This window comes from Perca fluviatilis, chromosome 20 (genome assembly GCF_010015445.1).
Source record: "Perca fluviatilis chromosome 20, GENO_Pfluv_1.0, whole genome shotgun sequence".
In the NCBI taxonomy this organism is placed as follows: domain Eukaryota; kingdom Metazoa; phylum Chordata; class Actinopteri; order Perciformes; family Percidae; genus Perca; species Perca fluviatilis.
Window position 1 is genome coordinate 12,780,200 of NC_053131.1, and position 16,023 is coordinate 12,796,222.

General features: G+C 38.4%; 1 protein-coding gene across 1 annotated transcript; it reads left to right on the forward strand.

Moving 5' to 3' along the window:
* Positions 1-237: 237 nt before the first annotated feature.
* On the forward strand, positions 238-5,828 carry crip1 (cysteine-rich protein 1). The gene is made up of 5 exons (XM_039786286.1): positions 238-441; positions 4,504-4,598; positions 5,080-5,137; positions 5,415-5,459; positions 5,617-5,828. Exons 1-4 carry the CDS (start codon positions 402-404, stop codon positions 5,453-5,455), a joined length of 234 nt encoding a protein of 77 aa, XP_039642220.1. The 5' UTR covers positions 238-401; the 3' UTR covers positions 5,456-5,459; positions 5,617-5,828.
* The last annotated feature ends 10,195 nt before the right edge of the window (positions 5,829-16,023 follow it).

The following is a 16,023-nucleotide window of genomic DNA, read 5'->3' on the forward strand; positions in this document are numbered from 1 at the left end:
CTTGTTCTGTATGTTTGAATATAAAAAAAAATAAAATCCCATAAAAAGGATCTAAAATCGCCCATACCGCCCAGAAAAAGAGAAAGAGTTTAGTTGTTGAATTCTTTAATTTTAGCATCTCAATGTTATGTTTTCTGCACGTGCACTTACACAGACTCAACACAAGCCTCTCCCACTGTTAGAAAAAAAAAAGAGAAAAAGTTTCAGATGAACTATTTCCTCGGTGCTATAAATACAGGACGGAGCGCGCACATCTGTACTGTGAGAGCGAGGCGTGGTCAGTCCGAGCTAACAGTAACAGGTGGGCCAGTCGGTACAGCTGCAGTCACACTTCATCCACACACAGGATACCTACGGTACCGTCTTTTCTCTCCGGTAAAGCCACACACTGCTGCAACAAAATGCCAAAGTGTCCAAAGTGCCAGAAGGAAGTTTACTTCGGTAAGATTTGCACTCTTTATTTTAATTTCCCACCAATTATTTTTTTGTTTTTGCATGCAAAGAAAATCGTCTTTCCGCACGAGAACATTTTCTGGTAAATGAAAAGTTAGCACAAACGCGGAAACAGGAAACTCTATTTAACCAAAAGACTGATGTCTGCAAGCGGGCATTTTTAATTTATATTTCATACGAAGAAAAATATTCCATGCATAGATAATACTGAACTACAAGTTCAGAAGTATTTTCAGCAATATACAGTTAAAGTATGACTGTACTTTTAAGTAAAGTAAAGTAAGTAAGTACTTCTGCAGAATGGCGCCAGCCACCGTGGATCATTATTGCTATTCATGCAATAACATGTAACCTGTATTTTATGTTGCAGTTGGTTGAAGTGGAGCTATTTTTAACCGCTTTATGTACTTTAGGTAGTTCAATAATAAAAATGCATGATATTATACATTTATTTATATTTTGTATGTTAAATCTGATGTGCTAAGTAATCAGTATCTATCACTGTGAAATAAATGTAAAAAGTACAATATTGTCCTCTGACATTTAGTGTAGTATAAGTAGAAAGTAGCAGGAATTTGAAATATATAGGTAAAATACCTCAAATTTCTCCTTGAGTACAGTACTTGAGTAGATGTACTTCGTTACTTTCCACCACTGAGAATGCAGGGGCAATTCTGCACAAGGAGTACTTACTTTTGAAGTACATTCTCCTAATAATACGTCTGTACTTTTACTACAGTAAAGATTTTTGAATGCAGGACTTTTAATGTAATGTTTTTTTGGAGTGTGATACTTTTACTTAAGTAAATGATCTGAATGCTTCGTCCACCACTGATGCATTAACATACAGTACTGTAAGCACTACTTTAATGCTGTAGTTGGTTGAGATGGTGCTAATTTACATTCCTTTATGTACTTTTGGGAACTAGTATAATCTATAATGCATCATATTTTAGTTTTGGATTGTTAAATCTGAAGAGTAACTATAGAGTAAAAAGTAAAATATTTTACTCTCAAATAACAGTAGAAAATAGCAGAAAATGGAATTACTCAAAGCAAAGTACAGTATTTAAGTAAATGTAATTAGTTACTTCCCATTACTAGTTTTATCACAATTTTATATGCTTACTTGCTCACTCCCCTGAGCTTGTCAGTCTACGCTATTAGCTGTTTGTATTTATTTATATGTATACATTTTTTCAGATTAATGCCCACTTTCCTCAGAATGTCCACTACACTCTATAAGCATTCTCATTATCAAGTTAGTTTAGAGCTTAAGATCTGTGCTCCCTGTAGAAACTGAATTGCCTTTCCTGATGGCTGATGATGAGCTACATGAATAATGGCTCGATGCAGCGCAGGAAGCAGGTTCCTTCTGTCCTGAAATACGGCTCCATGCTTGTAGGTCTGTCTCATGAGGACACCATCAAAGCAGGCAGCAATTACTGCATCCGGGGAGGGAAAGGACAACTCCATTTTATATGTGTCTTAATCCATTTACCACATTGTCTGCAGCTCAGTAGTGCAACAGAGTAATCTTCTCCGGGTAGACGCACAGAGGGAGTGGGCCAATGCACAATACAAAGCCAAGTCTTTGGACTGTCAGTCAGATAAACTGACCGTGCGACCGGGGAGCCATGCTTCCCATTCTTCCTTTTCATGGATAAACTTTCACCATCTGGCCAAAACAAGCCCAACCAATTTGTTTCAGCCTGAGCAAGCTGACCAAAGAAAATATGCTCTTTTCTAAAATATAGCTAAGAGGAAAAGTACCCTGAAACAAAGCTTCTTTATGTGGAAGCACAGTCTTCATCATTATCCTGAACTGTCGGCATCAATTTCCCCCCCAAACCTCTCTAAAAACTGGCTCCACACCTTAGTGCTCCACTCCCCCATCCTCACTGCTCTCTCTCTCTCTCCGTCTCAATTGCAGCTCATCTGTCTTAATGTTTCTAAGCTCTCAGATGGAAACAATCAGGCTACCGCTGCCTCACTGAATGATGAGGAGGGAACTTGGTCCAGTTCCAGCTACACAAAGACAAAACATTTTTTGAGTATACTGCTCTTGCTTTCCACTGCAGGGCTTCAAATAAGCGTTGGAAGAAAATAAACTAACATGTAGTGTAGGTTGCAGTAATAATATGTTAGTGTTGACAGTTTGGGAAATATGCTTTACTGACTTATTAACATATTGTATGCTGTCTGTTTAATCCGTACAAAAAGAGATATAACATGTCATTTACTGAGCTTTAGAGGTGCTGGTTAGCATTTTTTGTTAGCTTTGGACATAGCCAGGCTAGCTGTTTCCCCCTGTTTCCAGTCTTTTTGCTAAGTTAAGCTTACTGGCTGCTGGCTGTAGGTTAATATTTATCGTATAGACATGAGAGGGATATCAACCTGCTCATCTAACTCTCCACAAGAAAGTGACTAAGTAACGTATTTCCCAAAATGTCAAACTACTCCTTTAATTTGTGAGATTTAGAGGTGTTAGTAGCAGATTTTGTTAGCTTTGGACGGAGCCAGGCTAGCTGTTTCCCTTTGCTTAAAGTTCTCAGTAGCTTCATATTTGTGAAAAGTAATTAAAAAAAAGCCTATTTCCCCAAATGTCTTAGACATTAGAGAGGTAGCCTATCAATCTTCTAATCTATCTCTTGGCGAGAAAGAGAATTTCATTGATTTCCATAAATACCAAACTGTTCCTTTAATACTCAGTTGACATTCAGGCCGTAAAGAGTGTTGCTGTATTTAAGGTCATTCACTCAACTCTAAATGCTTTGGAATGCATCCTTAGCCTCTTTTTTTAGCTTGACAAACAGTTATACAACCTAACCATGACTTTTTTTTTTTGGGAGGGAATGAGGCGAATAGTTGAACAGCCTCCCTTGCAGTGTGTTTTTCCATTCAGATTTGTGTCTGTTTGTGTATATTGGACTGCCTCCATAATTCTCCAGACAGTGTGAGTTAATGCAGAGAGCAGATTGGATTATTCTCCATGTCCCTAATGCCCCATTTCTTTTCATATCGTCAGGTAAAATAAATGGCCTGTGCACAAAAAAGTATGCTTTATCAGATCCATATACAATCAAGAGTAAAACATTACATGGTCGTCATGCAACTGATCAGAATGAACTCTAAGCTCTACTGTGAGACTTCCCTCCATTATTCGTTGGACAGACTTGTTTGCTCAGTCTACTAATTTGTTAATTTTAGTTAAGTAAAGTAATTATTTCAGGTCAAACAATGCTCCACCATATTTTGCTGAAATGTTTTCATACCACTGGCCTGAGAGGCTGAACTCGCCCTGGAGCACTTTCCCAGTTTCCGTTGCCTATTGCATAATCTCATGCCACATCAGGCTATTTTTAGGGAGGAAATATGTCATATCCTAATATTGTTTGAAGGTTTGGAGGTCAGTGGGCTTCATCTGAAACCAGAGTTATTTGTATTTGTTCATACATCTGCTGTCCTTTCTGAATTTGTTTTGTTTTTTTCAGAAAATCTGCAGATATTAATCAAGTTTTGTGCTCCTCAGTTACGACATGTTTGGTATAAACAGCCTTGGTTCACGATAACACTTATTTTCAGCATTTCCTGTGCTATGCATGAGCGAATGGCCTCATTTTTTTCATCTTTGCATGTAGATTCTTGGGCAGATTCATTGCTCGTAATCGTGTGACGAGTCTCAAAAGTCATCTAAACTCCTCCATTAAAGACATGAAACTCAAGACTGTCGGGTCGGGTTCCTTCCTACTTTTACAGCCCTCCTAATGGGTGTGCAGATCAGCCCCGCAGATAAAGACAGTCTCTATCAGAGTTTATGAGGCAGGAGGAGGACAGATTCCTCAGGGACACTCAGTCCTCTTTTCCCCTCAAGCACCACACCCAAACAACGTTCTCCAAGTTATCTGCAAAGACATAATCTTGTTAGTCTAAAACAGATATTGTGACCCTCCTGTGGCACTTCCATCTCCTCTGCAGACTACGGTGGCTCTCTTTGTGGTGGATGTTTAAGGCCGTGGTGAATAATTTGGTCTTTTATGTGTTTGGCAGCCGAGAAAGTGACATCACTGGGCAAGGACTGGCACAGGCCCTGTCTGAAGTGTGAGAAGTGCAACAAGACGCTGTCGGCGGGCTCACATGCTGAGGTTAGACACCTGAAATACATACATACAATACATATAAGAATATCCTGTAATCTTTAATAATGTACACAGGGTTTGGGGGTCTGTAGCACTTCACATATCAACACATCAAATCAGAATCCAGTATTAAATCATCTCCACTCTGTCTATAAACACACAAGATCAAGATGATAACTAATAATTCATGAATAACCTTTTTGATGATACTTACACACACACATATATATATATATATATATATATATATATATATATATATATATATATATATATATATATATATATATATACGTACATTATACACAAAAAGGGATAGAGTTGGAGAGGACAGAAAACAATATTTACATGCAGAATGTGTACAGATAGGAAGCAGGATCACCTCCAAAATACTAAAATGGATTCCTTTTTATATATAATTAACAATTTATATTTTTTTAGTTTATTTTTAATATTTTCAGTGCTAATACAACTCTGCCTCTTACAGCATGATGGCAAGCCATATTGTCACAAACCCTGCTACAGTGCACTCTTTGGACCTACAGGTAAGCGCGTTCCTCTCAGTCACTGTCGCTCGTAACACTCTAGGCCAGTAACGCCCTGTGTAAAGAGGGTGTTTTGTATCTGATTGGGTCGAGGCTGTAAAAGCACACACTGTCACCTGATAGGGTCACACACTCAATAAAACAGTCCTTACATAATTGGTACCATTTCAACTATTATCTTGAAAGTTCTCTCTCAGATTGTCAAAGTAAAAGTCTCAACTTCCTACTGTTAATGTTAGTTCACTGATGTAATTGCTTCTTGTCTCTTTCCTCTCAGGATTTGGACGTGGTGGAACCGAGAGTCACACATATAAATAGACAGGTAGTGTGAACACATTTGTTCACCAAATCATTTGCTTACGTTTGTTTATCTTGTACATTTCCATGCTATTTGTTAAGACAAACAGGCCGTGACTCTAAGCAAATCCATCTTTGTACTTTGCACTGCCTGATGCGTGTTTTCTCCGCTTCCTCATCAGGTTCAATGTTGCCTGGACACCGAATCGAAGAAGCCAGCATTGCTCACGAGTCTCAATAAAAACCAGCAAACAAACTCATTCTCATTCAGAGTTTTTGATCTCTAGTTTTTGAAGATGATTGTGTAGTCCAATGACATAGTAATGAAGTGGTTGTCCCCTAGTTTCTTCCTGTTCTTAAGGTGGACATAAAGATTAAATCCTTTTTAAAGTTGTGTCAGTCGTCATTTTTATTGTGTTTTTATTTATATTGTATGAAACACTCTTATTAATTGCATTAGAGCAATTTCTTTGCCGCTGACAACATTCAAGTGACTTGCATTTAGTGGCAATGTGTAATTGAATCTGCATTTCAACCCGTGACATATGGGAATTTCAAGCACAACATCTGCTAAAAAATGTCATTGTAAGTAAGACCGCTCCAAGTTTTTAGACCCTTCAACCCTTGAGGTTTATGTGGACTGGTTACATAATACTTAAAGGTATAATGCATGACTATTTTATGTTAATGAAAGTCTCTTACATTCAAGCCATAGCCAAATGAGTTGATACAAAGCTAATTAAGGCTATCAGCTCCACACAACTCTCTCAGTATTTCCTCAGCATGGCTATGTTTACAAAATGGTGAAGTTGTTGACATTACTTAGAATTCCTCATGGGGGCGACAGAAACAATGCACTACAGCTTTAATACTTGAACACATTAGATTAAATTAAAATTTATTTTTGCTGTAACATAATGAGTTTGGAACTTGATAACCATGAAACATTTTTTAACTTAGAGGACAATAAAAGTGGAGCCGACGGAGCTTCCCCATTCGGGATGGCAATTGTAGATATTCAAATTCCCATTTTCTGGATCTTTTTAAGGTCCATGATCCTGCCTATTTTAAGTATCAGGTCTATCAGGTGGGTGTAAGAGGTATAAGGGGGGCCCTAGTGGCCTTGGGGTTAAGGTGGTGACCTGGTCATTTCCTGTTGTCTTACTGATGTCCGGTATCGATAAAGGCATAAAATGCCCCAAAATATAATTTGATCAATTAGAAGTAGGATAGTTTAGAGAGACATGAAATACAGGACGAGTGAGGGGGTGATGACATAACCAGGACACCCCTTTTTATTTCTTTGTCATTTAATTTATTTAATAATCTACAAAAATAAATTAAATGCAGACGATAACAAGTGAAAGTGAGAACACTTTTCAACACAAAACTACATCAGTGTAGACTAAACCAAAAACTACTTGCCACATCAATACACCTAAATACAACAAATGCAGAGTAATAGCTCAAGTAGAATGACACTTAACGACACCACCATTTCACCAGTACGAAAGAAATATTATTAACTTGAGGCACCGCACATACAGGCCCTGAAGTTATGACCATGGTGAGTATGGAGATTTAAAGTTTATTTTGGATTTTGGAAACAGTGCCGAGAAAAATGGAAATTTTAACATCTACAACTCTGACAACTGGGTGAACTCCATCTGCTGAGGAAGAATGTGTGATGTGATTGAAAGCTCCAGAACAGCTTGCCTATTATATTGGACCTTGTGGTGTGGTTTTGTCAGGAATAAACTATAAATCTCAGTAGCAGGAAAGTTTAATTTTGTTGATTCTGATCTAAACATCTTACATGTTTGTTTTTTTATCTATGCATATGTTTAGAGGAATCTAAATGTTAACCCTGCCCATGCTGATAAATTGTGGGAAGCCGGAGCGGCTGAGTCTTTGCAGATCCACCAGATGCTTCCTCTTTGGTTCTTTTTTTCTTTTGGGCTCTGTTGCCAAATCTTTGCTCTGCACGGCCAGCCTTGCTGTCCATGGATCACGTAGCAGCCAACACCCTCCACCATGCCTCCGCCATCCCAGCCTGACAGTTGCTATGGCAACAGACACAAACAAGACCTAACAGACAGCCAGTGTGCCCTTCAGTCCGTCTAGCAGTCACCCTTTTTTTTGTCTGCAACAAAGACGCTCACTGTCACAGGAAAATCTCGACCAAGGCCACAGACACTGAGGCAACTGATGAAAACATGCAGAGGATTTTTGCAATTAAGCATTTTTGAGCCTTTTCTCTAAATTGTTTGTAAAATGGAACACAAATGTAGCTTGTTAAAATGTGTGTTGTGAGAGAGGCATATGGCATAAAATATATACAGTACATTTACTCATTATTTTGTAGCTGTTCAAAAGCTTGGGCTTTTACCTTAAAGTAAAAATATTAACTAAAATACAGTAAAAATGCTAACAGGACTCCAACAATACTTTTGCAATTTTAAAAGGAAAGAATATGAGTAGAAATGCACAAAAACACAGTCGACTGATGTGCAGTTAACATGTATGTTAAAAAAACCCGAAGAATGGGGAAGTAAATTAAATGTCCGCATATATTACATTATATCAAGCTATATTTCTGGCTCTTAATAGTCTCACAGCACATACTTGGTTCACAGTGTTGAGGCCTAATGAGGATAATTTACTGACATGATCAATGAAAGCATCGTACAGGCAATAAGCAAATTTACAAAGCACTAAAGGTGACTTACACAGCACTTATAGTGAAGTGTTACCAGAGGGTTTTTTTGAGCGGGAAGCCAAAAACCTTCTGTGTCAGCATGAATCAGGCCCTCATGAAACTGTCAAATTAGACTCATAAACCTATTGAGGACTGGAACATAAGTGCAGAAGTGTCTGTGTCTGCAGTGTCTTTATTACCCATGTGTTCATGCAGACATGGGTGGCCTTGATTCCTTAAGTCAAGCTTAAGAAATTAAATTAAATGATTAAATTAGTCCAGTAGACAGTAATGGTGTTGTTTATTTTATTTTTTATGAGAGGGCAGAGTAAAATATTGCACATCTACAGATCTACAGAATGGAAGGTATGATTTATTCAGACTTATTTTTGTTGTGGCACTTAAACAGAGTGAAAAGTGGCCAACAAACCAATACAATTCTATAAATCTATTTTATCATAAAATACAATAACATGTCAAATATACAAGAATAAATAAAACTAATTACAAGGAGTAGCTTCAACTACCAAATACTTCCAACAAACAGGATTTGAAACTATCTGGCGGTGGCGACCCCTAGTGGTGGTACACTGATACACCTAATTAAATACACCCTAATAGACCATATACCCATTTTGGTGTTCACCTGCATATTTGTGTTCGCATCCAGAAATAGAGGTTCAAATCTGCATGTCAGAGTTATTGCAACAAGTAGTTTGCTGTTTTTATTGCTGGTTATAAATGAATTTGTGTGTATTTTACCCCCAAAGCCGCTCTAAGTCTTGTAAAAGAGGATCTATAGGCCCTTTAAGAGATTTCCGCAGCATGTCAGGTCTTTCTGCTTTTCTAACAGACAAGAAGTGAGACTGAAGTACAGGAAAGAATATTCATATCCTCCAGCCCGACAGTGAGAACTTTAAACAGGAACACGTGTGAAACCGTGGAAGTCATAAAATCCGGCCTGCCAGTTTTAATATGGACACACACATGTCTCTGCCAACAGGCTATTATTATTTAGAACATCTGTCTTTCCTACAGGATTTCATTTTCTAAAGTAGACCACTTAAAATAATAAGAGTTTATTTGTGAAAATAATCTTTACATTCACCAGTACGTGCACATGTGGTTCACTCTAAGTGTTTCCACTCGCAAAAACCTGTTAATGTGATTTCAGAGTGTTAAAATAAGACGTGAACAGGAAATCCACCATATACTTTTCACTCACGCAAAAGACTATCCTTAAAAATGACTCAAAAATAATGATATATCCGCAATATACCGCAATGGCAGCTAAAAACCAAATATACATTTAAACGGTCACAAGATGATTAATTGGATGGGAGAGAACCAAAAACATAAAAATGATTTCTCTAATAATCCCAAAAATAAAGTAATTTTATAGCCTTTAATGCCTTTAACAATTATTTCAATGAAACAACTTGTGATGGGAAATTCATCGCTTTAAAGGAAATCGTATAACATTTGGGGAAATCACTCTGTCCAGTGAAGACTACAGCCAGCAGCCAGTTATCTTAGCTTAGCATAAGGAACAACTTTCCGGGCTCTGTGCAAAGGCAATAACCTTACCAGCACCTGTAACGCTCAATATTTAACATGTTATATCTCATTTGATACAACATGTTAATTAGTGAACTTCAGAGGTGCTGGTAGGCGGATTGTGTTGTGTTCAGACAGAGCCAGGCTAGCTGATTCCCCATGTTTCCAGTCTTTGTGCTAAGCTAACCATGCCATTGATATGTAGCCTACCTACAGACATGAGAGATGAGAGTGGTATCAACCTTCTCATCTAACTCTGGTTGAGAAATCCGTATTAAGACTAAAATATTGAACGATTCCTTTAAAGATCCAGTTCAGTCCAGAGTGGCATCAGGACACATTATGCATCAAACACTGCAACAATATTTTATTTTACAAAAAGGCAGCTAATATTGGAAACCCCTGACTCTGCTGTAACACATCCCTCCTATCATCATCATCATCATCACTGGCCAAATAAAATCCAGTGTGTGGAATTCAGAAACAAGCTTGTCTTGAGAAATGGTAATGCGGGGAGCGCCTTCAGGCCTGTGCAGCACACCCCAGTGTCCTGTTGGAGTCTGGCTGAACATATCAACCCAGAGGCTCCAGCAGAGTTATATTTGTGGCAGACGACCAGTCAGGCCTTGTGGCGGTTACTGAACAGAATCTGCTTCTCATTTCTGTGATTGAATGTGCATGGCTGTCTCAGATACTCCCTCTGTTCCATCCCTATCCCTCCTTAATTCTTTCCTTCTTATCCTTCCTTTCCTCCTTTCCCCTTCCATCGCTGCACCTCCTTTGTTTTTGTATTTCCACCTTCCCTCTTCCCATTACTCCCTACCTCCTTCCATACTACCTCCCATCTCATTTACCATTACTGGGCTGTAGTTAATTAGTGCTGCTGGATGTATCTGTTTCCACTGCAGCGCCCCGTCTCAGCACATGTGTATAAATAGTCCCTTTGGCGTTGTAATTGCTAATAAGGATCCAGTGTGTGTGCAGAAAAAAAGAGCTGCTGCCATTATCAGCCATACAAATAGATAATGAGGCAGCAAAGCCTCTGAGCCTGGGCCCGGATCTCCAAAAAAAATCTTGGCGCATCAATCATGTTTTTTTTTTACCCTCCTACGCCAAAGGGTAAGAGTGGTAAACCCTCCTCTCCTCCAATTAGGCTTCCAGCAGCTTCAATAACAAGCATCTCCCTATTAGAGTGCAATTAAACACCAACATTAGTTCAGGCTGCTGTGAACACCCTCTGTTCTCGGTGTCTATAAGAAACGTCTTAATTACTATTTCTGAGTTAAAACCAGGGCTGAAGTGATTGGCGGATCGACAGAAATCTAATTTGAATGATAAATCAACTGATTAGACAATAAGTTCATTCAGTCTCCTGGCTTGAAGAGGCTACAGCCAGCGGTGCTGTGTAGCCTACCATGTTCACCATCTTAGCTTAGACTGTTAGCATGCTAACATTTGATAATTAGCACTAAACACAAAGTGCAGTGGAGGCTGAAGGGGATGTTGATTAGTTGGCAGGTCATAAAACAAAGTATTACAATTTTTGACCTGAGTGTGGCGCTAGATGAAAGGTGAAGTAATCACCAGAGTTATTACAAGGCATCTTGTGAGGAAGACGAATTTGTGCACCAAATTTCATTGCAATTCATACACTAGTTAGTGTGAGATAGTCCTATTAAATGCTACATTTTACCGGTTTTCTCAGTTTCATGTTATTTTAAATTGAATAGTTTTCAGTTTTTCGACTGTCAGCTGGACAAAACAAAACCCTTGGGGTCTGGGAAATTGTTAATAGGTGTTGTCTACTTGTTTCTGACATTTTATAAACTAAACTCCTTATGGCAGATCCCACCTCCTGGGTTTGGCAGGCTCTTGGCCTCAGGCTGAGAGTCCTCATATCACACCTCCTGTTGGGCTCAGATCTGATGTCCAGCCATACACGGTATCATTTCCATGGTTGAGCATGTGATGGGTTGATGAGTGTTTTTGCATGTGTAAAAGGGCCATGAAAACCCCCCAACACCCCACATCCATTTCCTCTCTCTGGCTCCTACACAAACTCTTGTTCCTCACAGCACCTGGCCACGATCGTCAGGTTTTCTCTTGACATGTTGTCTGAGCTCTGAGGGATTTGTAGACAGTTTAACTGTACGACGGCTGTGATAAATAACCTGTGGTCTTTTGTGTGTCCGTGTGATGGATGCTCCGCAATACCAGTGCAAATATAAGTTATCATTAAGCTGGAGGAGTTTCTCAGAAGCATGTTTCTGAATGTAAAAGACGAGTGCAATTTTTCAAAGTCAAGTGACACGGAGAGATGGAATGCGAATGAGCTTTCGTGCAATTTTGGGATTCAGCGTTTCCCATCGAAACCCCTCAAAGACCTCGCTCTGATGTCTGATTCTCTCCAGCTGTAAGATAAGTCCGATAAAGTTGCGTTCTCGCACTCAGGATTCCTCGACTCCCCATCCCTCCCATTTGTCCTCCTCCTCCCACGATTTGGAACAAGCAAAAAGAGGACGCGAGGCAACATCTGAGCCGCATGCTGTGCTTGTTTGCCTTTCCCAGATTGCCCTGCTGCTGGTGCTAGTGGGAGTTGGCAGTTCCCCTCATAGTTTTATCTCCACTGTCAGATCCTACTGCACTACAGTTATCTCCTAATCATCCTACACGGTCACACAGACATGGCAGTTATTTTGCATTTTCCACACCGTAACTGCTTCATCAAGCAGTTCAAAACACAACACGGAGTAAAAAAAAATATGGTGAAAGGACTACATAAAAGAAACTGAATAATCTTACGGTGAGAATGCAGCATTGCTTGTAGGGTGTTCTAGGTAACTTTTCAAAATGCACACTGCACATCTAAATTATCTTACAACTGAGCCAGATATTAGATAATTGCTTCATGCTTTAAAGAATGTGACTTAAAAATGTGTTCTACAGTTTCCATATTTCACTTTCTGGGGATTGAAATCATTATCACAACATTAATATAAATATTTTTACCAACATTTATAAGCAACATATATGGGCAAATAAATTGGCATATTCACATAAAATAATAAACTTAATGTTCAGTGCAATGACCTGCATGTAAAACAAGAACTTTGTGCTAGCATTTGGGCAACGTCATTTTGTTTAAGGATAACATGATAATATAGAAGGATTGCTCAGCTTAATATGCTCCTAACGCCAGATATTCTTTTGGGCAAAAAGAGCAAACGTATCAGGTCTCAACCAGGGCAGATGGGATGCTTTTCTCTCTTGCAGCTCCATATTTTGATTTGAGCCGATGTGATGGGTGTGTCTGAGATACAATCTTGCCTAGAACAGTGTTAATGATTTGCATGACTATGCTGGGCCGCAACATACTGTAGATACAACAAATACATAAAAGGACAAGAAAGAGAATTAGCTGGCTGGCTAACACTGCCACAGTAACAGAAATGTTAGTGTGTGTTGTTTCTTATAAAAAAAAAAAAAAGAAATGTAACGAAACAGATGCACAGCCTTTGTTAAAAAAATACAGAAATAAAATTGACAATATGACTAACCAAAAGAAGTTTAACCCTTGTGTTGTCTTCACCATCGTCCATAAACCTGTCATTCTGGGTCAAATTTTTTTACACTTTTTCTGCCTTTTGTGTCGCTTTTTCTATGCTTTTGGCACTTTTAACGTTATTGTCCCTCTTTTCAATGCTTTTTTTATTCATTGTAAATAAACCTAATTTAAATGACATTATACCTAATTTTTCGGTTTGAAAAAAGCAGATATTCTGAATTGTTTTGACTAATAGAATAGTTAAAATCAGAGGATGCTGAGTGAATCACAGACTGGTTTATGTCAAACTTTGGTCAAGATGCTGTTTTGAAACCATTTAAAATCAAATGCCATGAAATTAAATAAATCAACCAAAATTCAGTGGATGTAATCATGACGTTTACCTGCGAAGAACATGGATGCATGGTTGTGTATGTATGTTATTTTGGGACAATTTAGTTGTAAGAAATCAATATGATAGATAGATAGATAGATAGATAGATAGATAGATAGATAGATAGATAAACACTTTGAAAAACAACAACACAAGGGTTAAGTCTCCACCAAATAAATCCAGCACAGCTTGGCTCCAGCTTGGCTCTCAGCTGGTGTTACAACAGCGCCCTCCTCTGCTCTTTGGAGGTACTCGAGTGCCTCAACTGCTACAACAACCCTGCCCCCTTGTGCATCAACAACACCGACATCACTCTGATTTTAAGTAGGATGTCGGAGAATTAAAAAGCAATAAATAACCCATTCAAAAGCTTCATGAATATTTTAAAACTTTAATATACAGTGCTTCATAAATCATTACTAAAAACACAGGTGGTAAAAATCAAATCGAAACAAATAAGTTACACTGTAGTAAAAAGCACTTGAGATTCCTTTCCGTTTTTCGTCATTAGTGTGAACCCCATATATGAAAATAGCATAGAAAGTATGCAAACATAGAATTTCATTCATATATATTTTTTCTAATCTTTAGCTAAATAAACCTTTTGTCCCCTTAAAATTCCCTTAACCGACTGGATGAAATAAGGAAAGTTTACAGCTGTGTGGTTGTCGACGGCCTCGATTTCATCCATAATTCTGCTCTTTTTTTCTTTTTTTTTTTAAACTGCTTAACTTTGTGGAGTAACTGGTAATTGGAGCAGTTTCTTCCCAAAATTCCCCACTGTGGTTTGTCCTTGAAAGGAAAATAACCCTTTAACCCATTTGTTGCTATGGCAACATAAGCTGTCTCCAGGCCGAAGGGCTTAATGTCAAGATATGTAGAGATAGACCGATCAAAACATGCCGTTTCCATAGTCCAATTCAGTGCCTGCTATCAGCAACAAGGTAAACAGAAATAAAGTCAACTATAGATACACATGTTAGGGTTAGACCTGGAAATATTGAGCCGCTAGTAACAGCCAGGCAGTCTGTCCACCTCAAGATGTTGTGAATTCTTTCCTCACCGCCCCTATCCGCATTTACTTTTTTAATATATTTACACATCTTTTTCCATTAAATCATTCAATAGTTGTCCCAATGTGTTTTTAGAAAATGTGTCACGCTGCCCTTCAGTAAACCGCTGACCCACATAGTCAAGGTTTCAACAGAGCGGGTTAGTGTCACAACAACCGTAACACACTTTGAGATGCAAGAGAATCCATTCTCCCGAATTTGCTGGAATAACAGGTTTCACTTCAGAGTCACCAAATATCAGCAAACGGGGGTTTTAGCGGGCGTCTCACGACAGCCCTGTAACAACCTGCAATATTCTGATTAAAAGTACATATTAAAAAGAATCCTCCTGCTTCTCTTAATCTTAATTCATAGTTTGTTGATGAGAGTAAATCATTTACTGACATATTCACAGTCCGAGGGAGGGTGTAAAAAAAGTCAAGCTGAAATGTCTAAGTAGGGAACATATATTATAGATGTAGATATATGGTTCTAAAAAGCAAAGAAAATGTATGTCTTGTGTCTGCACTCAAAAGCTCTTGTTAAAACCTTCAAAATATGGGTTAAGTTTGGTTTACAGTAAAGAATGCTTTTGCTTCTCTTAAGGTCAGTTTGTTGATGACCGTAAATAATTTAGTGAGATTTGATATTCTGGTTTTAAAAAGCAAAAAAACACATCAAGTCTTTAATGTCTGCATTTAAAATCTCCCGTTTAAAAGCTGCAAAATCTGGGTTAAGTTTGGTTCACAGTCAAGAATGCTTCTGCCTCTCTTAATGCCCGTCTCAGCAAATGATTCCCTCTGGCTGAAATGTCATGGTAGTAAGCGTGTCATAAACCTTGACATATGTTCTGTTGTGTCAAAACATGTCTTGAATTTGTTTGTGCTGTTTCTTGTCTTTCCCACTTCGTTGTGTGTATCTATAGAGACCTGCAGTTTTCAACTGTCCGAGTCGGTACCTCCTATCAGTTACAGGGTTGACAACGAGGCATCCAGAGCAGCCAATCGTAAGCAGAAGAGAGGTGGGGGGGGGGGCTTGGACGCTCTGGTAACAGGGGGTCAACTTGTTCTATTGCACATACGTTTCTGCCTTTTCTTCATTTCTGGCTTCCAAAAGAATCTCACAGTTAAAAACAGGCAGCAAGTAGCATTATTTTAGTTTTTCGTTTAAATAAAAAAAAAAAAAAAAAAAAAAAAAGTAAAGAAAAGCGCTCAATTAAATTGCAGCCAAAACCAGGATATTATAATAATAATAATAATAATAATAATAATAATAATAATAATCACCAACAAGAATATTCACAAAAACAACACTAACCATATATAGCGACACAGGCAGAAAAAG